Source organism: Nestor notabilis, unplaced genomic scaffold (genome assembly GCF_000696875.1).
Source record: "Nestor notabilis isolate BGI_N333 unplaced genomic scaffold, ASM69687v1 scaffold1205, whole genome shotgun sequence".
Taxonomy (NCBI): Eukaryota; Metazoa; Chordata; class Aves; order Psittaciformes; family Psittacidae; genus Nestor; species Nestor notabilis.
The window spans coordinates 204,877-228,725 of NW_009927724.1; the positions used below are offsets into that span (position 1 = coordinate 204,877).

Genomic DNA, 23,849 nt, shown 5'->3' on the forward strand with positions numbered 1-23,849 from the left:
CCCAGGACACGAAGGCTGCAATGGAAACTCCGAACTCCCAGTGATCCCCTCCACTCCATCCCTATGACCTTAGCACAGACTGGGGAACTCAGCTGCCCACAATGCTTATGGGATCTGGAATTTTCCTAGAGCAAGTCCTCAAGCCTCAGCCAAGAGCAGCCTCCATGCTGGCTCGAGGCACTGGAGATCATCTTTACCCTCTCCATCTAATGAACTTTTTCCCAAGGGTGCTTGCAAAGAGACAGAAGCAATAAGCAAAGGGTGCCAAGAGACAACAGCCAGCTTGGAGCAGCCCTCCAGCCAGGCAGAACTTAAAAAAACCCCAAGTCTGTTATAGCATTGCACTATTAAACTGGTTAATTCTAGGCTCCCTGCTAATTAACCTGCCACACGCAAATGATCCCCCTGCCTGTCTGGACTTCAACATGGAAGCAGAGCCCATGACCAAATCCCAGAGCACCAGCCTCACCTCTCTGAGGGAGCCTTTGATGGTGGAGAGTTTGTAGACTATCCAGAGAGGGATGCACACCATGGAGGAGAGGGCCAACAGCCAGCCCAGGGTGTCTCCCCACCAGGGGTATACGTACTTCTTGTTGTAGGTCAGTGGGGTGTATTTGACCAGAGAAAACAGAAAGGTTGCCTGGCAATGTGGAAGAGACCAAGAGAAAAAGAGCAAGAAAATCAACACCATGAGCCAAGAAAGGTCTTCCTGATGAGTCCACGGCTGCACAGCGCCTCATGGTAACAAAGAGCTCCCCAGGACAGCAGCAGAGGAGACACCAGCCAAGCAAGCTTTGCTGGGACAGCCCCCATGTGCAGCACTGGGCATGGTGTAAGGAGCTCACCCTACCAGACACCTCTATCACAGCTGAGCTGGGCCCCATTCCCCATTGTTTAGCCCCATGCCTGACCACCAATGCCACAAACACACAGAACAACAGGCTCCCATAGTACAGGTCACATAACCCTGTGTATATTATTCATATCCCTCCGTGTATATACGGGTGTCTGAATCTCAGAGGCACTCAGCTTTGCCCATCTCCTTCCCACAGCTGCTCTTCCTGTGGGCCCTCACCATGCAGACTGCCGGGGTGATGAAAAGCCAGCAGTACTTGATGATGGGCCATGGCCGGTAGCCGATCATATCCTCAATGTTATCGTAGAAACGCTCGGCACCTGAGGGAGACAGGAAAGATGCCTTCTGCTACCAAGGGAGGAGGACATGTCTGTTGTCCTGCTTCACCACTGTTTGGGTGCTCCCCAGAAGATGAGGCAGTACCTCATAACCAACAGCCCTGCTGGGGAGCTCTCCAGGAGTATGACCAGCTTCAGTCTTTGTCCTGGAGGAACACCATCTTGCCCCAGAACAGCCCAGTATGTCAGCAGGGCTGAGCTCTAGTGACATGGTTTAGTGGTGGACTTGGCAGTCATGGGGTAAAGGTTGGACTTGATGATCTTAAAGGTATTTTCCAACCTCACTGATTCTACGATTCTATGATCTCCCAGGCTGGGACCTGAATCCAGGGTTTATCCGTCTCTTGTGAATGTCAAGGCTGAAAGAGAGCTCTCAAAAAATGTTTGAGGGTCTCAGACGCCTCTATACACAGGTTGGGAAAAGATTTCCCAGCCAGCTCCAAGTCCTCAAGAAAGAAGGGCCTTAAAAGCAGGGACATGTAGGAACACAGTAGGGATATCTGCCAAGCAGATCCCCCAGGGCATTGCTGTGAAGAAGCCCCCACCAGCTGAGTCCAAGGGCACCAAAGCAAGGGTTTAGAAGTCTGCCTTGCAACTATGAAGCAATTGCCAAGATGAGCTACAGACCAGCATTGTGAGGATGGACCAAGCATAGCCTGAGAGATCAGAGCTGGGGACACCCCTAGTTGATACTCACCATAGACCCAGGCGACGCAGAGAGTCTCGAAGATGGCCACGAAGAGCAGGCACATGCCACTGGCAGCATAGTAATCAAAGAGCTGGAAGACATACATCCCGCCCTGGGAAGGGCCAAGTAGGCAGTGAGGGGAGGAAAGGAGGGAAGGAGAGAGGGGACAGGAATCAGGCACAGGCAAAGAGCTCCAGCAAGAGCAGGAAACAAACTCAACATCTTCCCCAGAGCTGGAGGCACCTTCCTCTCTCTGGGGTGAGGTTTTAGCCAACTGCAAAGGCCATGGCCCTTGTACTTAAGGATTGATGGAGACATGCAGCTGCCCCGCTCTCAGGAGTCTCTGCGACCCTTCATCGCAGGGCAGGTTTGGCTCATGTGAAGATAAATCTATAACCAAAACATGGACTGCACAGAGCTCCAATTATCAGTCTTAGCAGCAGAAGTGTCAGGACTGTGACCGGCATAAGGGGTGATGGCTGGAAGGTAAAATGTGAATGCCACGGGGAGGGAAAGGCAGCCTCCCCCAGGCCCTGTGCAGCAGGATGGGCCTCATAAGCAAGCTCTTGGCCCCAGCATGGACACCACCACCCACAGAGTGCCACCACTCTACCAGAGGGCACTCCGACCCAGCAAGCCCCACACAGTGGTCTGAGCCCAAAATACCTCTGTGAGCATCACCAACCCAACCAGATAGGAGAGGATGGAGACCATCAGGATGAGGGTCTCCCGGCGGTTCTTCTTGCGAAAGATGGTGGGGTACATGTCCACGAGAGCTGTGACAAGGCTCTCCACGCAGACAAACTGCAAACAGCAAAAATCCCACCTCCATCAGCCCATCCTGACTGGCTCCCCAGCCCTGCTGTCCCTCCTCAGCCAAGCTCAAGCCTGTTCTGAAGAGACAGCGGCTTTTGTCCAGCAGGGAATCGCCCTCCACCTGCGCCTTTACCTGGCTGTCCAGTCCCAGCAAAACAACCATCAGGAAGAAGAAGCACGCCCAGAGCGGGGAGAAAGGCAGCATGACCACAGCCCGAGGGTAGGCGATGAAGGCCAGGCCAGGCCCTGGAGGGAGAAGGGCTTTAGAGTGGGCAAGAGCGTGGCAGGGGCATGGCACAGTTGACGCAGACCTGCCTGAGGCAGCCACCCAGCCAAGGCACTGCCTGCACCATGCAGCCTTTTGCTCCAGTTATACCAGCGTTATGTATGAAACAAACCCATGCTCCTCTGGGTATGGAGGAGCTCAGTGGGAAGGGAAGGAAAGGGGGCACAGCAAGCTCCGGCTGCATCACTGCCGCAAGGGCTGGGAGCCAGGGAAAGCCTCTGAGCATAGCACAAGCCTGGGCATATGCCATGCAGGCACCTCACAGCCCCACCAAGAGACAGAAGCTGCCTGACCCTAACCCAGCTTGTATTAACCTCAAGACACAGCCTTTGCACCTTAGTATTTCATGAGTGTGCATTCATTTCTCACTGATTTTTGAAGGCAGAGAGGAGGGCTGCCTGCCAGGATGGGAACCCGCAGCTGCAACAAGGGTGGTACCCTGCAAGCATGCCACTGTCACTGGGGGGCCAACTGGCAGCACCCCTACAGCCCCATCACAGCATAGTCCCCACTCACCCGACTCAGCCACCTCGGCGATGGGCACACCCTGCTCCCCTGCCATGAAGCCCAGGATGGAGAAGATGGCAAAGCCGGCCACGAAGCTGGTGCCGCTGTTGAGGAAGCAGAGGGCCACGCAGTCCCTGGGAGGAGGGGGCACATCGTCAGACAGGTGAAGGTGCAGGTATGACCCACACCCCATGGCAGCCCCCCAGGGCAGCACCCAGCCACTGTGCCCACAGTAGGGCCTCTTTCCCAGAACCCCCACAGGACAGCTCAGCACCAGGAGATGCAGGAGGATGCCCCAGGGTGGGCAACGCAGCAAAAGGCCAGGAAAGCCTTCTCCAAGGACAGCATGAAGGTGCATTCCTCACCTAAACTTCTGGCTCATGACATAGTCTTGCTACACATCTACATGCCTGATATTTTTCTTTTTTCCTCTCTCCTGTAGCAGAGACTACCAGAGATTATTTTTGTCTGAGAGGGGGACGTGTTTTTTTCCTTAATAGATCTCTCAGACTAGTTACAATCTTCTTGGTTCTCAATATTACTAGATATTTCCTGGTCCTTGCATTATGAGAAAAAGATTAACAGACACATCCAATGTATTTTCTCTGATCTATTCCCTTTTGTCTTTGTTTTCGTCTCACTCTCATCCATCTACTCTTTAAACTGAACATCTATTATCTATCCAATTCCTTTTCACGCTCCAGTCTCCCTAGTCCTCTTGTGACTGCAACCCTGGGGACAACAATAACATTTGCAGTGTCTTTTTGAGATATTCTGAACCAAAATGAACACACTCCTTCTGGCATTTTGTGGCCTGCTCCGACTTTATTAAACGCTACTCTGTAAATCCAGCGTGATTTTCCATGCCAGTCTTTAGGCACTGAGAATTTCTGGGGCTTCATGTTCCTCCCTGCACACTAACCAGATCTATTCATGGTCTGCAACCACTTCTAGAGAGATAGTGCAGTCCACACAGAGCCCCAACCCCATACAGATTCAGATTATTCCTTCCAAAGTACAGCTCTTTGCATTGTCAAGGACTGCACAGCACCTAAATACCATTGCTCTGCCTTTGCACTTGGTTTCTAAGGCAGAAGAGACTGAAAAAGGCCTGCAGAGTGAGTCCCCACACATCTCTTGGCTGGTAAGGGAAGTCATGCTCCACCAAGCTCAGCTAAACCAAACGGAAGTCTGTGTCAGAACCTCATTTCTCAGGTTGCTATAAACTGCCTGCTCTCCACTCAAATTATATCCTCAGCCATTTTATGCAAATTCCTATTTATTTCAAATAGTTCTTCCTTCCCAGTGTTTCTCCCCCATTCCCCTGGATGTATGCATGACAGGTCAAATCCTCCTTGGAAAGGCATGGGCTGGAAGCTGCTTCTCACCTGGCAGGTGGGAAGGGGTGTTGTGGTGGGGGGTAACATGCCAGGAATGACCAGAGCAAAGAGGTCTCTCCAGATTTTCACCAGGGAGCTCCTACTGTCCCAGAAAGAGAGACAATAGTTTCTTCTATTTGGTGCCATCTTGGACTGATGCCATACAAACAATGAGCCCTCCTGCCCACATCCTCTTCTCTTTCAGGCCACCAAAGGCTACACCTGGCCTGGGGTGAGTGGGGCACCATGCTGGTGTCCCTCTGTCCTGTTAAAACCTGGTCATCTCTTCCTGTGCAAACCAAGGCTGCAGAGCACAGGACCAACTCATTAGAACTGGGTCCATGCCTGGGAACAAGCTGGTTGGAGTTTTGACACCAAAACTAAGAACAAATTCCCTAGCAAAGCCAAATTGCATAAAGGGTCTGTGTGTGATCAGACATCTCTCCCCTTTCTATAGCATCTCCCATCTGCAGTTACAGAACCTCTTTACAGTCTTGCTCCTAAGCAGCCCCTATCATCATCTCAATGCTACACATGTAGAATGGATATGCAAAAGTCTAGTGCTCCAGGACATGCAGTAGGCCAGAGACAGATCCATTATTTCTTCTTTTCCTACAGCTTTTTTCTCTTAAAATTGTATCTGGGAGAAGGGACATGAAAAGGAAGAAGAGTCCCACCCCAGACATTTTTGAAGAGTCTTCCCTTCAAAAGGAGTGAACTTCTCAGGTGAAGAGAAAGACACCAATCAAAGACCATGTAGCCAGTGGTCTGCATGGATCTTCCATGGCAACAACCACAGTTTTGAATTTAAATGTTGGGAGGAGAAGCCAGTGCCAGGAGCGACACAGTCAGCAGAGAAAGGGCGTGAAGGGAGATAGGTAGTTTTACCTAGGGGTGACCTCTTCCACTCACACTAGCCTTTTACGCCTGAGGATGCAGCTCCAGATCCTGGATACACCTACAGCAAAGTGAGTTTATTTTCACCTGACCACTTCAACTTGACAGCCTGATTCAATTTGGCAACCTGGCCCATCTCTGTTCAAGAGCAGTCCAGCACAGGGAGAAACAGGAGAAACAGAAGTCCTGTCTTCAGACTTATATGTAGGCCACAGATAGAACACAGAAACCCAGAGTACTGACAGCTTTGCGAGACATTAGGTTGAAATGAACCTAGGAAGGATAAATCACAAGGTGAAAGAACTCCAGTCTAGAGCCATCAGATCTCACAGCTCTGGTTCCCTTATGGTGACTCATGCACTGTGTAATAGGTGAGGTTATGATGTGGGCTGGGGTCACAAAGCTAGTAAAGAGAATCTGATTTTGCTGGGTCTCAGCTGGTGTGGAAGAAGGAAATTGTCATCCATGGCAATGACAGAAAGTTCCCTTGGGTAGAAAGCAGAGAGATGGGTTTCAGGAGGAAAAACTTGAAAAGAGTTTTCCTATGCCTTGAGTAGAAACAGGAAACGACACTTCAGAAGGCCAGTAGCCTCCAGCAGTTCACCAGCCTGTGCACACTGATGTTCAGGGAGGGGAAGGCTCTAGGCAGCAGAGCCGTGCTCCAGTTACCTGTAGCAGTTGTTATGGTATTTGTTATAGCTGCCCAGAGCTGTCAGGCATCCCAGACAAATTGCATACGAAAAGAAGATTTGAGTGCCTGCATCCATCCAGACCTGCAAGGGAGATGCAAACACAGGTGAGAAGACAAGGCCAGCACAGAGCACAGACACTGCATGGATGCAAGGGGACAGAGCCCCAGGCCCTGCCATAACCAGCAGAAAGGCCAGTGATGGGGAGGTCAGCAAAACTCAGCATTTAGACAAGCCTTTTCCAGGGGCACGTTATACAGTGCCAGGAGTTACATTGCTCAGGGAGGCACCCAGTGGGTGCTAAGAGTGCCAAAGGGAAGGGATGCACCAGGACCCTTGCAAACCCACAGCTCTTCATCATCATCTCTTTCTTCCTTGAACAGATCTGCAGAACATTGTGCCTCCTGGCAGCAGAAGACCAGATGAACACTTCCCATGAGAGATGAAAGAGCCATCTGCTAGCAGAGGAGGGGAACTTGATTTAGGCAGCCTGGTCTTCCTCTGGGTGCCATAGGTACATAGAGCTTCTGGTAGTGGTCCTTCTCTCCAAGACCTAATTTAAAGGCCCCAAAACTTAAAAGAAAATTAACAGGGGAGGAGGAGAGGAGTACTAGAAATAAACAGAGCTGTTTGCAAAAGACAGCTCCTAAAAACATTACAAGAATGCTGTTAGTCCCGCGAGGCACCTTTGAACTCTGCTTCACTCTCACTGTCATAATACATCCCAGTGCTCCGAGGCTGACATTTGTCAATGCCAAATTTGATCTGAAAGCCTAGCTGTGTGCAGTCACCAATGCAACCACCACCACTGCCCTCTGCAGAGAACAGCAAAAGCAGGAACTACCAGTGAGGAATGGCACAATGACACAGATTATTAATTAAACCCTCTAAGATCTTTATTCCTAAGGGATTTATAAAATAGAGGTAAGACAATCATTCAACCAGTGCTGAAGGGTAGCCACATTCTAGAGACAAAAGAGAAGCTAGTCAGGAAAGAAAAGCAGAAGAGAAGTATTACTAGGACAATTTTAATGAGAGAAGTCTCCATTTGGCTATACCCTCCCTCCTCAGAGTAGCGCTGCTGGTGAGCCCTTGGACAAACACCAGCCTTGCCCCAGGATGCCCTCTGAGAAGAACAGAAGTCAATGGAAAGCACTACAGTGGGTTTGATGACTCCAAATCACAACTGTATCAGTCAGCCAAGACCTCATGTCCTGAGGCAATGGGCAGCTGGGCAACACCTGCCCAGCCACTCCTGTTGCTCAGTCCACCCTCACCAATGCATGGTTCTGTCCTTACTCTTCCATACTGGCCAAAGAGCAATCATGTGGTGAGAGGTTTTGTTTCATATTTATCTCTTCTTCCTAGGCTGATAGGCCTCATGAAAGGATGTCAGAATCCCACTGGCTGTGATTTTCTGGAGGAAATTCTGGTTTTAGCTCAAGGGACAACTCTCCTTGGCTGTCCTGTAAGCAACTCAGCTAGTGTTCAGCCTCACCACCTTCTCTTCAGCCCATGGAAACTGCTCACAATTTCACAGGGAGTCAGATCAAATCTCTGGTTCATAGAATGAGAAGAGATAGATGATGAAGTGGGACTAGGACAGCTAGTTCGAGGCACCAGGATATTGAAAAAGTAATTGACCTCAGTGTACTTTATCCTATTTGAGGAGCTGCATGGGGGTATGGCTTGAGAGAGCAGGGTATTAGTACATTTATGCATTTCAGAAAGATTAGAAAAAAATCAAAGCCCTTTTCATAATTGATTCCTGAAGCATCCCTGTGCTTAGGGGCAGTAAGGGCATAGCCGTCACTTTCCAGCTATTTTTCAGGCACAACATCCAGCCTGGTGTGAGCTGGACCAGCTGACACCTTTACATCAAAAATTTAAGCATCTTTGCACAGACAGGGGTGAAATGTTTTCTTAGGTTTGCTTTTCGTTTTCCTGTTCATTGCCAGAGCTTCAGTTTTTCATCAAATTTGAGCTCTAATCACACCTTCTTATGCGTTTTGGAACCCTTTTAGTTCAATTTGTGAAGATAAGAATTTCGCCATCAAAATGTCTAACTCCATGTTTGCCAGAACATTTCAACCAGATTTAACAGTTGGTAGAAACCTCAAGGATACCAACTACCTATGAATTTCACAACAGCCAGGGAAGAGGAAAAAAGACAGAAACTCAGCATCCCCACTGAACATAAAGCTATGAGGAGGAAGACTCAACCAGTGCTAAATATCAGATAAATCACATAACCAAGAGACATGAGAAATATCCCAGGGGCAGGAAAAGAATGGATGCTTTTCCAGTCATGGTAGAAGTCAAACATCAAGACACCAAGGCTCAATAGCTCTTGCAGTTTATGAAGTGGCTCATTTCTAAAACCCAGTGATAGCCTTGACTGTGTAGCAGAGACCAGTGTGTGGTCTGTGGGCTCCCCACTCCACTGCCTGCCCTGCCCAACACAACACCCATGGGGTGCCCACAGGGCTGCGTGGGATATCAGCCCCAAAGAACTGGCTCTTTAGGGAACACAAGACTCCCCTTAACATATAGAATCATAGAATCATAGAATAGTTAGGGTTGGAAAGGACCTTAAGATCACCTAGTTCCAACCCCCCTGCCATGAGCAGGGACACCTCGCACTAAACTATGTCACCCAAGGCTCTGTCCAGCCTGGCCTTGAACCCCTCCAGGGTTGGAGCATTCACAACTTCCTTGGGCAACCCATTCCAGTGCCTCACCACCCTCACTGTGAAGAACTTCTTCCTCATATCTAACCTAAAGTTCCCCTGTTTAAGTTTAAACCTATTACCCCTTGTCCTACCACTACAGTCCCTAATGAAGAGTCCCTCCCCAGCATCCTTGTAGGCCCCCTTCAGATATTGGAAGGCTGCTATGAGGTCTCCACGCAGCCTTCTCTTTTCCAGGCTGAACAGCCCCAACTTTCTCAGCCTGTCTTCATAAGGAAGGTGCTCTAGTCCTCTTATCATCCTCGTGGCCCTCCTCTGGACTTGCTCCAGCAGCTCCATGTCCTTTTTATGTTGAGGACACCAGAACTGTACACAATACTCCAAGTGAGGTCTCAAATATTCCAAGTGAGGTCTCATATAAATGCTTCCCTCTGAAGGAAGGCAGCCTGTGGCTGCAACTATAAATAAAGCTAAACTTGGCTTACAGAGCTTATGATCCTACTTAGCACGACTGTGAGCACCAGTTATGCTGCATGCACTTTATTTCCTATTTTAAAAGGTTGCTGCAGCTCTTGACCAAAGACTAAGTCACCTTTGCATCCTTGATGCCCCTCTGGCAGTTCCCAAACTGCTTAGGGGTCAATGGACTGCAACAACTGATGCTGTGAGTGCTCCTTATCCACTAGTGGCAGAGCCCAGCAGCAGCAGCACGTCCCAGGACTGCAAGGATCACTGGGGTTGGAAGGAGCCTCAGCCTCCTCCAGCCTCTCACAAGAAGCATCATTGCCCGTCGGCCTCACGGGCTCACAGGGGCTACACAAACCACTCACTTCAGAAAACAGCAACCCAAACCTTTCCCCCCCAGCCTGCAGACTGTGCTCACTTCTCTCCATGCAGTGACTCAGAGAAATGTGTTTTCAGCCTTTCCAAGACTCCCCCTTTCCCTCCTGTGCTGCTGGTCAACAGCCTCTCATTATTTTAATATTTCCATTCTGACTAAAGAGGCTCCCTGGGGTCAGGCAGTGCTCTTTCCCCTGCAGATAAAAGTGTGCTGCTGTTCTTTAGCCACTGCTCCCAAAGAGACTGGTAAAGCTTATCCTGTTCAGTTTTTGCTGGCACATTGGCAGCAGGGGTATTTTGATTTGATTGCTGTCTGCAGTTCTCTAAGCCATCCAGTATATTTAATTCATAATTCAATTTCCTTGAACATGTTGTTCACACCAGTTTGTAATAACCTCCTACTCTCTGCTTTTAGTCAAAGCCTTCACACCTGAGCTGCAGTTATCCAAGATGGTTATGGCCTATAAGAGGACATATTCCTTCGCCCCTTAATTTTCTCAGCAATATTCGCTTTATTACAAGTACTGGAATTTAATAGCCCCCTGTACTGAAACAGATCCTTCCTTAGGAAGATCCCAGAGCACTTACAAGTACCAATAAAGGCCATATTTGAGCAAAACATTATCAAACCCCAGTGTATGTCATACATCAAACACAGGTGCCATGCTGAGAAGCACCAAACTGTCCCCATCAGCAAGCAAAGATGATACAGCACAGAATGGGTACATGCTGCGTGGAGGTTCACAGCTGGTGTAAAGCAAAGCAGAGAGCCAAAACCACCCAAGTATTGAGACGCAGTTCAACCCGCGCTTCTTTCGCTCCCAGCATCACGGCTCACAAGTCAGACTGCGGTGCTGGCACATCCCACCAGCCACCCGCTGCACCATGCAAACACATGGCTTCAGCCCAGCCTGAAAAGGGAGATCTTGATTCTCAAGGTTTCACCTCAAGACACTCAAAACACCCAGGGCATCATTTCCAGATTATTGCCTTTTCCCCTTCATTGAGGACTGGCCCACAGGCCCCAGCCCAACGAGCCAGTCCACATGCCACAGCAGTGCAAGGTGCTGCAAGGAGACCACCACTGTGCTGACAGCCCAGGCCAATGCTTTCCCTCGTCCTTATTTACCCCAGGAGAGAAGAGGCAGGGAATGAATCACTGCCATAAACAGTTCTCGGTCCTTCTGCCCACCCTACAACTGGCCAAGCATCACCTTCCTACTCCCAAGCCCCAGCTGCTCGGAAAATACATCCATGGACTACTTGGGAGCGGGGGCTTTGTTCCCCAGTTAATCTCCTTGTGCCCACACTGCAGGCACCACAATGACCTGCCAGAGAGCATCAACCTCATGTAACCTTCACACCCTGGGGCGTCTGCTGACCCATAGCAATGTTTTACACCTCCCACTGCTGGGGTTTCTTTAAACACGCAAGAAAACAAACAGGTTTCTGGTTCATCCCGAAGAGCACAGCTGCCTGCCCCAGGATGTGAGGAGGGGCAAAAGGAGGGATGCTCCTTGCTGCCTGGGAACCCAGGGTTTATGGTCCTCTCTGCCCTGCTGCTTGCAGGCAGAGACAACGATGGCTTTATGCCTCCCTGCTATGTCAGCACTGAGATCAGACCCAGCAGGGCTGGTGAGAAGTGTGGGAGGAGAAGGAAGCACCACAAGGTGAATACAGCTGTGGTTCACCCCACACGGATGCATTGCTCCAGCATGGCAGAGGAGAGGATGCCAGCCTCAAGCCCCTCCAGCACCCCATGGACGCCGTAAGCTCTCCCTCCCTGCTGCCCCATACCTGCTGTCTGCCCCCAGGCAGGGCAGGCAGTGGTGCTTGGCCTCAGAGCCTCTGCAGACCCTCCCCAGGGCTGGCGTGTGAGGGCCCATGGTGGGAGCAAGCGCGGCATGCCAGCGCACGCATCCACACACAGGCGCAGCGGGTCACCCTCCAGCATGAAAACAAACACGCTCGCCTTCAGAAAGGGGAAGCAGGGGGCTGGCAACAGCACAGACTGAGCACACAGGGTCAAGTTAAAAGCTTGCTGGGAAAATAATAAATAAGGGGAACAAATAATATTTAGCAGGCCCACAATTGCCCTCCCCTCTTGCTGGGAAGCGGCAGCTCTTGCTGGCTGTGGAGCAGCAGCAGGAGGGGCCTGAGCTTGGAAAGGATCTTGGGGCTCTGACCCCTTCCGCAGAGTGGCTATGGGGGCCCATGTTTAACCAGGTCACAGCCCTGCAAGACGTATGCACTTCCCGTCCTCCCCATGGTGGCCCAAGGTGCTTGTCCTCAGCGCAGCCTCAGCAACAAGAGCTGCTCCAGCGCAAACCACGAGCCGGACCCCACCACCTCCCTCCCTGGCCACAGGCACAGCAGACTGATGCCACAAAGAGCTGAGGGCATCTTCAGATTGTGCCTCCCCTTTTAGCCACATCCATCGGGAAGCAGGAGCTTGTGGGGACTCTGCAGGGACAAACAGTGCTCCAAGAAGCAACCACCAGGGAAATGGGTGGAAGAAAATGAGAGGAGCATAGAGAAGGTTAAGTGAAAAGTAGTGCAGATGAAAGAGAGAGAGACAACAAGAAGAGGAGGTTGGATGAAGGTAAATGCTCTGAATTTAGCTGCATAGAGCCACTCAGGGTGTCCTCTGCTGGGCAGAGTTGGGTGCTCAGGGGATGCTGAATTTAACTTCTTCTCCATTCTCACTCATTGAATCTAATGAAATATAGCTAAAATTGCTTGAAACTTGATACCAGAGTGAAGGGAGACCATTACATTACTTCTCTCAAAAGCAAACCCAAACACAGAGCTGGCACTTTCTACATCAAGCCCATCAGTCCTCTCTTTGAACATGTCTATTAAAATGGTGCCTGGTCATGGTATGAAAGCACCAAGTGACAGGGAACATGCCAGTGTGTGAAGAAAGTTCTTCTAATTACAAGTTTCCCACACTTAAACCTTATTTCTACTCTGAATTCCTTTTCTTTCAGCTTCCTACCAGTGGATCATACTGTTCATCCCACTCCTAAATCACATCCATAAATCTCCAGGGTTATCTACTGAAATAAACAATTGATAAAATTGCCACAAAGATAACTGCAAAGGGTGGACTGATCAGAAGTGGAAATGGCAAACGACCCCAGGACCCCCCTTCGGTTAAAACACAGCCCACTCTATGAAATAAATAGGAACTTTCTGGAGCACAGAAAATGCGATCAAGGAGAGGGGCAGAAATTTGGGCCTAGTAATGGCTGGCATGCTAACATTGTAATATTGAATATTATACAAATAAAAAACAAACTATGGGGTTGCTTTGGGGGATTTTTTAGTTTGGGAGTGCACAGTTCAAAATAGATAACCTCTTTGGTGGTTTTCCTGTTATCTGCTTGTATTTGAGCAGAACTGGACTTCATTATTCAAAACTTTAGTAGGTTCTCTGTATATGCTAACCTACCTATCATATGAATTTTATTTACCATTTTAATGGTAAGCATTTCATAGATTTATAAAATAAAGGTACAGGAAGATTCAGGGCGTTGTAGACTTCATGGCCAGAAAAGACCACCATCAATCAGTTAGCCTGAGCTCTCGTAGGCAGGATTTCCCAGTTCTGTCCAAGGTCATTTGGCAGGTGAAAAGCAATGATTTCCACACACCAGTCTGATATTCTGACACTTAATCACATCTCAGCTGCTGCTGCTCCCCTGGTAGAATCTGCTAAATAATTCATCCCCTCTTTCCACCTAGTTTTTTGCATACTTAACAGAGTTTTGTTTTTGTCCCCTCGTATATTGTTTGCCCTTTGTTTAAACCTCCCCTTGAGATACCCTATCATAAGGCTCACACTAAGAAGGGTATCTTTTAACTTTTTTGTTTCAATTCCCAGGATCCCTTCCCAGGCACTAAAGGATCTTCTGCTTTTCCAGGAAGTGCAGGATTGTGGATAAACAATTACAGCTCGTTGTCCTCTAAGCACAAATCAATTACAATTGACTTGGCCCCAACAGGCTGGCAGGACTCACGCTGTCCCTACACAGAGAAAGAGGGGGCATAGCCACACACATGTGGGGCTTGAGGCACTAACCCTTCCCTTTCTGATGGGAAAACACAAGAGAAATCTCAAGCCCTGCTCCCTGGTTCAAAGGCAGTGCTGCTACGGATTCCTGCTTTTCTCCCACAGAAGTACATTCATCGGGGAATGATGGAGCTGGGGCAGGAGGAGCAAGCTTTCCTCCCCCAGTCAAGAATAAGCCATCGTCTTGCTCTGAAGGGTTACTCTGCCTTTCCACTAGTGCATTAGCATTTTCCAGGCTGGAAGGAAGCTGTACTTCTAAAGCTCAGGCTGTAATTGGGAAAGTTTGCCAGGACGGACCTAATGAGGCCAAGCTAGTACCAGCAAAACTATGCCATGCCTGAAGTGGTTTAATTCAGTCCCCTGGGTGACACAGTCACAGTAACAACAGGACTTTTCATAAGTGAACGAGCACCGTTTGAAAACGTTGTTTCATTTCAGAAGTCTCTTGCACCTCATCAGCACAAATGGAGCCACAAGCACTGCAAACACAGACCTGTCCCCACCAACCTTCCAAGTTTTGCTGCACCTTCACACTGAGGTAGCATCTGTCCTACCCACCTCCTGCCTACAGGCAAACCAAGGGAGGAAGAGAGCAGCCGCCACTGTAAAATGGGGCTTTTCACTCCACATTCAGGCTCAGCCTTGGCCTGAGAGTGACTTCCAGAAAGCTGAGCAGGAACTCCAAGTCCTTCCATGATAAAAACCAGACCTCCTGGAGCTGGAAACCAGACACTCATGTCTAGCTCCCCGGATCGGAAGCCGTAAGTCAAACTGACTTGCACAGATCCACAGTGGCACAGTCAGGATCCAGGGATGCCCCGCAGCCCCTGACAACACTGCTACCCTCACCCACAGGAGCAGGGATCCTCTCTCCTCCATCGGGGGGTGTCAGGATCAGTCAGAGCCATTCCTCCCACAGCATTTATGGCCCCATTCACAAAATTAATAACTGGGGCAGCACTGGGGCTAGACCAGAAAGTGTTAATAGGGTTACAAAGGGTTTTGCTGGCCTATTTTTCAGGCAGGCATCCTTTAATCTCCTTTGGAAACACCTTCACACAAAGGCTGGTACAGCAGCTCAGCTGGAGCCAGGATTTAACATGGAAGAACTTGTCCCAGAGAGATTAAAAGCAGCAGTCAGGCACTGACCCTCCTGTCAGACAGGCAGGAATTTCTCAACAGGGTCCGGGAGGCAAGGAGGGTGGATGGGTCCCAGGGGCTGCTGCTGCAGCATGCCACTCCTCCCACCATCCATGCACCCAACATGCTGCCCAGGGAAGCCGGAGCAAGCATGCCCAGAGCAGGGCTCTTCCCTGCAAGCTGCAGGCATGGTGCAGTGGTACCCACACCCCCTCTGCCTCTGCAGCAGGGGAGTCTCCCCAAGAAAGGAGGGCACCAGCAGGCAGTGCTTATGACAAAGGGATAAATCTCACTACCCGTACTCCTGGGCAACTCAGTCTCAACTCAGGCTAGAAAATACTGTAACAAAATGAGTGAAGCGTGAGGACAAGAGAGCATGGTGACTGTCAGAGTACACACCAATATCACAGCCCCTGCTTTATGGCCACAGAGGAGAAAAAGAGCAGATGGAAAGAAGAAATTGGAAGAGAGCGAGAAAAGTAAAAGGAGGGACAGAGGACAGCCACAGGCATCCACACAAGCACCACTCAGCCATTTGGTCCCCCCTCCACCTTACCTGGGGGTCCCCAAGGCGACTGAGGTCTGGATAAAGGTAAAAGAGGATTCCCTGCGACGCTCCAGGCAGGGAGACTCCCCTGATCAGCAGAACAACCAGCATGATGTATGGGAATGTGGCCGTGAAATACACCACCTGCGAGGAGGACGAAGGGACAAGTGTGAGCAAGCGGTACAGGCCAGAGCACACAGCAGCGGCCGGCAGCACAGCACTAACCCCTGTGCCAGGATGATGGGCAGAGGCAGGGGATGGGGCAGGCTGCCTCACCAAGCACACCGCTGTTGCCTGTGGTAGAAGAAATGCATTTTAAAATGCACCCAGGAAACTTGTGACGTGCTATAGTATGTCTGGAGACAGAGAAAACCTTTTAAGTCCTATCAGCTACTCAGACCTTGGGCCACGCGTCTGACTGACCCCTGTTCAATTACCCAACATGGGCATTTCAGGCAGAGCACGGCAGTGTGTCTCAGGCTTGCCACCAAGGATGCAGACCCAAACAGGACCTTTAATCCATGTCCTCTTGCTTTTGATGCCACTAGCCCCATAAGCAATGCAAACTTACTGTGGTAGATTGAAATCCACTTAGCAAAGGAGCCACATTCCTTGGGGCAATGCTGCAGGCCAGTATCAGCTAATTATTTCAGGGTCTCAACTTCTGGTAAATATAGCACTCAATTTGGGGATTACTAGGGTACTTTCAAGACTGTTGAGGCTAATTGTTGAAGGGTGCCACAACAACACGTCTGCATTTCCCACACAAACTGATATCCAGGGCTCATGCAGCCTCCCCAGCAATTCAAGTAACGTCATTAATCCTTTAGTATTGCTCCCTCACCTTCAAGACTTACTGACCACCTTGAAAATCAGCTGTTCAGTCTCTTGGATCATGCTAGGCCAAAAAAGAAATGTTGCTCCTTCAGGTTTTTCCTGTGTAGACATGCTGAGTGAGGATTTGCATCAGCACGCTTCACCTGAGCGCTACCCTACAGCTCTTTTCTTAGCTTTGGCAGTTATGCTCCAGAGAGCTAAATCTCATCTCTGGAGGAACTGCAAAGTGTAATGATGTGAAATGATCTATTTCTCACACCTGCCCATCCATCCAGAATGAGTTGTTTCAAAATCCACCTAAAGCCCACCAATCCCTGGGGGGTTGCAGGCTCTGCCACAGCTAGAGCATAGAGTTTCTGCATTAGAGGAAGTCCTACTAGGAAGGAGCGTACGATTTCCCTGGACAGTACGGCCACTTTTGCTCTGCCCCTGGGTAATCCTTATGATCTGAGCAGTGATTCAAAACGAGATTTTCTTCTGGATCTACTCCAATGTACTCCATCCGAATAAGCATCCAAAGCACCTGATGCTGCAATGAGAGTACTCCTTGAAGTCAAGATATGCACTCTTCAGTGATTTGGTTTTGTAATGGGGAAGGAGAGAAGGATTTGAGGGATACCCCATCCCTGAGAAACCACACTAGTAGATTATCATCTCTATCCACAGCTCCAGGTTTTCTACACATTTAACATGTCCTGTTCTATATATCATGGCAGCCTTAGGTAATGTCAAAGAGGTTGGTGAAAAAACACCTCCTTGCTGGAGCTCATGATTGCTAGACATGTCTGTGTGAGCAGATCCATCTCCATCCTTCTGAACACTGAAGGAATGCAGGGACAGTGTCCTTCGGCACAGGCAAACACCATCATTCATTTCATCCTCAAATTTTCAAGGAGTCTCTGATTTAGAGCTTCTCAGTGACAGTTAATCGAATCTGCAGGTCCTGTGAGTTTAACAATCACCCCTGTATTTACCACACAACCAAATTCTTTCTTCAGAAAATGACAGGATGCAAGTCTAATCTTTCTCAGATCATAAAAGCAAGATTAAAAACAAAAATAAAAAAAAATAACCCTTTGAACCCTAGTGCACTGTATTCCATGATGCCACGTTGCACATTCTTTGCTGGATGTCTAAGTAACATCAGTTTTAGGAGCTCAGAATACAAACTGGTAGTTGCCTGGCATGGTTTGGATTCACATTTTGGTAATGTCCTCTGTGCTTTACAGCCTGCACAAACTAGCATGCAAGGCTTTTCACTCAACAGTCACATCTGCACTGAGACCAGGGGCCTGAATTTGGAGAACATTTTGCTGGATTTAAAGTGCCAAACTTCTATCTAACAACAGGAACATCTGGATCCAATGAGATATTACTCAGTGCTTGGCTCAGACCCAATCTTTTTATTTCTCGGGCATTGTTAGCACTAACTACATCACTAGGAACCTTGCCGGGATCAGTGTGATCGTTCTGTCACATGCTGGTCAACAACATCCAGGGTTTTATTTGAATCTGATCCACATGCCTCAGCAAAGTGGTTCCATCTGTGACAACCTCCTGCATCTGCAGGAGGATGCAAACCACTGCTGCAACTGGGGCTGTTCAGCCTGGAGAAGAGAAGCTGCGTGGAGACCTCATAGCAGCCTTCCAGTATCTGAAGGGAACCTAGAGGGATGCTGGAGAGGGACTCTTTGTCAGGGACTGTAGTGATAGGGCAATGGGCTCAGACTTAAACAGGGGAAGTTCAGGTTACATATAAGGAAGAAGTTCTTTACTCTGAGGGTGGTGAGGCACTGGAATGGGTTGCCCGAAGTGATAAATGCTCCATCCCTGGCAGTGTTCAAGGCCAGGTTAGACAGAGCCCTGAGCAACATGGTGTAGTGTGAGGCATCCCTGCCCATGTCAGAGGAGTTGGAACTAGATCATCTTAAGGTCTTTTCCAACTGTAACCATTCTGTGATTCTATGATTCTCTGACAGCTGCACAGTAAACAGCCTACTGTTGAACGAACGATTTCAGCTCATGATGTTTGCCTCTCCACAAGAAAATCCCCAGGACTAAGGATATCTCTTCCCCACTGGGATTGTATTCCCACAGCCATCATTTTAGTTAGATTCTTAAATTTGAAGAGGGTTGATAAACCCATGGACACTGTTGCTTCACTGAAAGAAGTTTTCTGTTTTGAAGAAGAAAAGATCTCATCATGACTACTCCTTTTTGCTAAAAAGTACTTGCATTTAACCTAGAACTTGTATCTCAAATAGATTGAATTTGTTCTCAGCACTTCCCACACTATGTTTGCTGTATCTTAGTATCATATTTGCTGTTATTAGACTGCCTCTGCTTTCTTTTACCAGGCCACCACAGCAAGCAGTTGCTCTTTTCTTCTAATTTTGCTCCATGGAAACCAGAAAATATCGTCTCTGCAAGCTGCTTGATTTTCCTGTCATGTTTCATAATCCCAGGCCATTCTGGAAGCAGGAGTAACTGCTCACATTCATGCCATCAACTTGATGGAAATGGATGCAGCTAAAATTTACACCCCATCACACATGATATCTTGTCCAAAGCATGCAAAGACACCATTTAGATGTGTCTTTAGCATACTAAAGTTTAGTTTAGCATACTAAACCTTTTCAATTCCATCTGTCCTTGCTGGCTCCAGACAAAACTGGCTGGGAATGGGTAAGGAGGTGGTAGCAGAAACTAAGTAATGGGGTGAGTGCAGATGACAATGGCACTCTCTGCAATAGAGGGAGCATGGGATGGAGCTGGGCAGTCATAACAACCCTTTCCAGAAGCATTCAGAGAAATACTTCTGTGGTGACCGGTGTGGGGAAAGAAAAAAGCACGCCATTATTGCTGGGGAATACAGGCAACTGTAGGAAAAGCTGGGACAAGCACAAAAGAAGATCCCCAGGATGATGGGGCAGAGAGGGCTTTGAGGCTATCAGAGTTACCTTCGTTACTATCTAATGAATTTGAAGATTTCCCAGCTGCACTGGCCAACAGAGGCAACAACATGCTGCTTGTTCACACTGTGGTGGGAGGGAAAGGAAGGTGCAACCACCCTGTAAATAGAAAGATTGCAGGATCTCCTGAGCCAGTCATGGGGAGAGACCAGATGGGATATACGTCTTGGAAGTCAATGCTCTGAGATGTCTCAGCACTCGCATCTTTTCCTACCCAAGACACAGAGCCTGGCTCATGCTCCTGCTGCAAGTTGAGCCCCACAGACTCCTGACAGCTTATTTGGAGGGTAGTTCCCAGGAGATGCACAGGAAGTCTCTGAATGTACAAAAGGCGAGCAGATCAAGAGTTCCAGCTGTGATCAAGGGAAGAGGCTTGATCTGAATCAAGGACTCACCTTGCCTGTAGACTTGACCCCTTTCCAGATGCAGAAATAGCAGATGATCCATGCCAGCAGGAGACACAGAGCCAGCTCCCAGCGCAGGCTACCCAGGTGCTGGATGCCATCAGAAATCTTTAGCACTCTCCTCCTGCATCGGGAGGAAGCAAAGGAACATCCAAATGTCACTGTTATTGGCCACTAATGTTCCCAACACCATGCTGGTTCTCATCACACCTCCATAGCACCTGATGACCGTGGGGAGAAGAGCTGACTTACTAACAAGACTCAGGTCTAAGCTGCAAACCTCAGAAGAATCAAGGGCCAGGGCAGTGATCATCCCCCTGTACTCAGCACTGGTGAGGCTGCACCTCGAATCCTGTATTCAGTTCTGGGCCCTTCACTACAAGAGAGACATTGAGGTGCTGGAGCAGGTCCAGAGAAGGGCAACAGAGCTGGTGAAGGGTCTGGAGCACAGGTCTTATAAGGAACAGCTGAGGGAACTGGGGGTGTTTAGGCTGGAGAAGAGAAGGCTCAGGGAGGACCTTATTGCTCTCTACAGCTACCTGAAGGCAGGTTGTAGTGAGGTGGGGTCAGTCTCTTCTCCCAATTAACAAGCAATAGGACAAGAGGTAATGGCCTCAAGCTGCACCAGGGGAGGTTAAGACTGGATGTTAGGAAACATTTCTTCACCAAGAGGGTGCTCAGGCATTGGCACAGGCTGCCCAGGGAAGTGGTGGAAGTACCATCCCTGGAAGCGTTCAAAAACTGTGTAGATGAGGCCTCCAATGACATGATTTAGTGGTGGACTTGGCAGTCCTGGGGTAATGATGATGACCTTAAATGTCTTTTCCAACCTAGTCGATTCTGAGTCTCCTGTCCTCCTCGACCCTTCATCTGTCTTGCCCTCTAACAAAAGAGCTCCCTCTGCAAAAACATGCAGCTCCTGGACACGCAAGCTCTGCCTGCAACTTTTCCATGCACATTACAAAGTTCACCTACATTTCTGATAAGTTTCAAACATCAAAGCGAATGATACATTGCACTTACCATGTAGAAACCATCAGGACCACCCAAGCAGCAATGCTAACCAACCCTGTCTCCATAGTGCATTTCCGTCTTTAGGAGAAGCTACATATTTCACCTCAGTACTGAGAGCAGCATGACTAAGACCCAAGCAAGGCCACAATAATCCCCACTGCACAGTCAAAAAAGGCCAACTTGGGCATCCGCTTTCAGCCACTGTGGAGATAAGATCCTGGGTTATATGGACTTTTGTTCACCTTAGGTCTTATGAACTCATCCTGGTCATATAGCAGCTTTCCATGTCATGTGTATGTAAACTCTTCCTCATCACTTGCAGAAGCAAGGACTCACCCTCCTCCATCTCCTACACTGCACAGGTGGATCTGAGCATGGAAACACCATGGTGCAGTCCCAAAGCTCCACACCTCAGACAGGCAGAGAGGGACATGCGCTACCCTGGACCTTGGAGCCCAGCAGCAATGCCTGCCCTGCTGCAAAAGACAGCAGTTATCCCATAATAAAGGTAGCACTCCTGGAGAACCACAGTATAAGACATTGCCTCCTTTCCTGCCCCACAGCCTTGCAGTGGATTGAGAAAATGAGAGAGGGGTTGGAAAGATGACGCTGCTCCACAAGATACGTTTTGTCATGCTGTTCTTTGCCTGCTCCTGAGGACACGGACTCTGTAACCAGTGGGGAAGGGGTGCCAGTGGACCATAACTAACCGGGCACTGTACTGCAGCCAGGAGAGGCCTCAGAAGCATGCCATCAGCCCACTGGCAGGTCAGTGCATCTCAAGGAACAGTAACCTCCCATCTCCTTGCCCAGGGAAGGCAAGAACAGATGCTGCACCAGAAGTAATGGACAGTGGAAATTTCCAGTCCCATGTGCTTATTCTCCAGTTACACAGGGATGGAAACAGCTGGGATGGGAACAGCAACTTTTCCAGCAGCCAGCATCAAGAAAAGCAGACTAAGGTGGGCCACCATCTAAACACATGTGAGCAGCAGGCAGAGGGAGAGTGCAGGCTCAGGGAGCACACAGGAAATAAAGAAAATTAATAAAAAATAAGGTTTAAAACCAGCATCCCTGTGCTGAGCAGGGGATGCCCTGGACGTGCTGTGAGGGTAGAGCGCTCCATCCGTCTAAAAGCACAAGGGAAATTCATGGTGGCAGCAGAAGGGTTACTTGCACAGTCTATTAGCCAGGGATCAGTGCTTAACTGGGCCTGTTCTCCCAGGAGATGCTGAGGATCATGAGGGATGCCAAGCAAACAGGCCTATACCTTCATGCCAGAAATAAAGTTACTCTGTACCTCAGGGTAACTAACACAAGGGGAGAAAATGAGAACGAGGGAGCAAATTTCAGCATGCAGCTGACCCTAGCACTTCATTTCCATTTTGTTGAGCTTCTCTCCTGAGGATAGCTTGCGTATTAGTCACTCTGAAGTGAAAACATCACCTCTTCTATTTTTAAGATGAAGTCTAGCCCACATACAAAAGCCACCACCCACCATGCCAGAGCCTCCTGGGAACATGCTGGTATCACACAGTACCACAGATTCAAAGGAAACAGACCACCTGCTGCATCACCAGCATGGACTCCTGCAGTGTATCTCAGGGCTTTAAGGTCTTCTCTTTAACAGCTGAACATGCTACAGGTTGCAAAACATGCAGACAAAAACCCCATTGCAGAGCTGCTGCTTTGTGGATCACCCGGACCTCACCACATTCCCATCTATCATCTTGGCATCCATGTCCTGAGCATGGTTACACTGGACACAGCCCTCAGGCAGGTGAAGGACTGCATGGGGCAGACAGCTCTGGACAAAACAAGAGCAACGGATAATCCATCAGATATGTAAACTGTAATCCAAACAATAGGGTAATTGCCACTGTACCCTGAGGGAGTGCCACTAACTTCATTGAGGTTTGCACCCAGGCAAAGTCTGAACCAAACCTTCAGGATGGGAAACATGCAGCCAATTCACCTACATTGCAGGAGGAAACAACTGTATAAGGAAGTTCAGAGCTGGTAATGAAGAACAGGGGAGGAGGCAGGGAGAGGAGCAGGACAGAGGGAGAAAGGCAGAGTGCAACTGCAGAGGAGGAATAAGGTATAGAAAGACAATAAATGAAATATCAAGGGCCGGAGGAGACAGAGCATCAGTGAGGTAAGGCCTTCACAATCAGCTAGCCATCACTGAGGTCAGCGAGACCAAGAAGCCCAAAAGGTCCAGAGGGAGAGGAATACAGCGTCAGAGAAGGACAAAGTCAGATGGCTCTGAGACATGCCAGCACAGCTCTACACAAGTACCATGAGCCCAGCAATGTTATCCTTGACTGATGTTGCTGTCCCTGAGAGCCTTCACTCAGACCTGCCCAGCTTCCTCTCTTGTGTCCTCTTCTGACAAGGACAGGTTAACAGGACATGCTGCTGCAGGGTTTGTTCCTTGCCCAGGGAAGGTTTGTCCCAGAGGAAGGGGGGGTACAGGACTTTACTTACTCCCAGAACTCGATGACAGGGGAGGTGGCATTTTCACTGGTCACGTTAAACGTTGAGTTTGCCTTCTGGAGCTCCATGCAGTTCCCTTCAGGAGAGGCCCAGAGAGAGAGGGAGCATAAGCAGGAGCGGCTGCAGTACCAGATGACCTGAAAAATCCTCCCTTTCCATCCCCAGCATCATCACTCATTGCCATTGAGTCTGAGAAAAATTCTCTATGTTCCCAAAGAAATATGGTAAGAAACCTCCATAGGAGGGTTGAGAGGGGGCTCTACACTCACCCGTGTTCCACTCATGGTCACAGCTGCCCCAGGGGAGGTCAATGGTGAACGAACTGAAGAGATAAAACAAGGCCCAGGCCAGGACAATGATGTAGTAGAAGTTCAG

General features: G+C 49.1%; 1 protein-coding gene across 2 annotated transcripts in view; it reads right to left on the reverse strand.

Annotated features, from left to right (window-relative positions):
• SLC6A13 (solute carrier family 6 (neurotransmitter transporter), member 13) overlaps positions 1-23,849 on the reverse strand; it is a 32,436-nt gene that overhangs the window by 1,243 nt on the left and 7,344 nt on the right. The window contains exons 5-15 of one of the 2 annotated variants that reach the window (XM_010014165.1): positions 23,744-23,849; positions 23,466-23,550; positions 19,953-20,085; positions 15,758-15,892; positions 6,437-6,540; positions 3,501-3,625; positions 2,832-2,944; positions 2,549-2,686; positions 1,892-1,994; positions 1,076-1,176; positions 470-640 (exon numbers count right to left, since the gene is read on the reverse strand). The exon at positions 23,744-23,849 is cut by the window's right edge and continues 3 nt beyond it. In XM_010014165.1, coding sequence (XP_010012467.1) covers positions 470-640; positions 1,076-1,176; positions 1,892-1,994; positions 2,549-2,686; positions 2,832-2,944; positions 3,501-3,625; positions 6,437-6,540; positions 15,758-15,892; positions 19,953-20,085; positions 23,466-23,550; positions 23,744-23,849 — 1,314 coding nt within the window. The remainder of the gene's footprint in view (positions 1-469; positions 641-1,075; positions 1,177-1,891; positions 1,995-2,548; positions 2,687-2,831; positions 2,945-3,500; positions 3,626-6,436; positions 6,541-15,757; positions 15,893-19,952; positions 20,086-23,465; positions 23,551-23,743) is intronic. The other variant, XM_010014166.1, reaches the window with a different exon arrangement.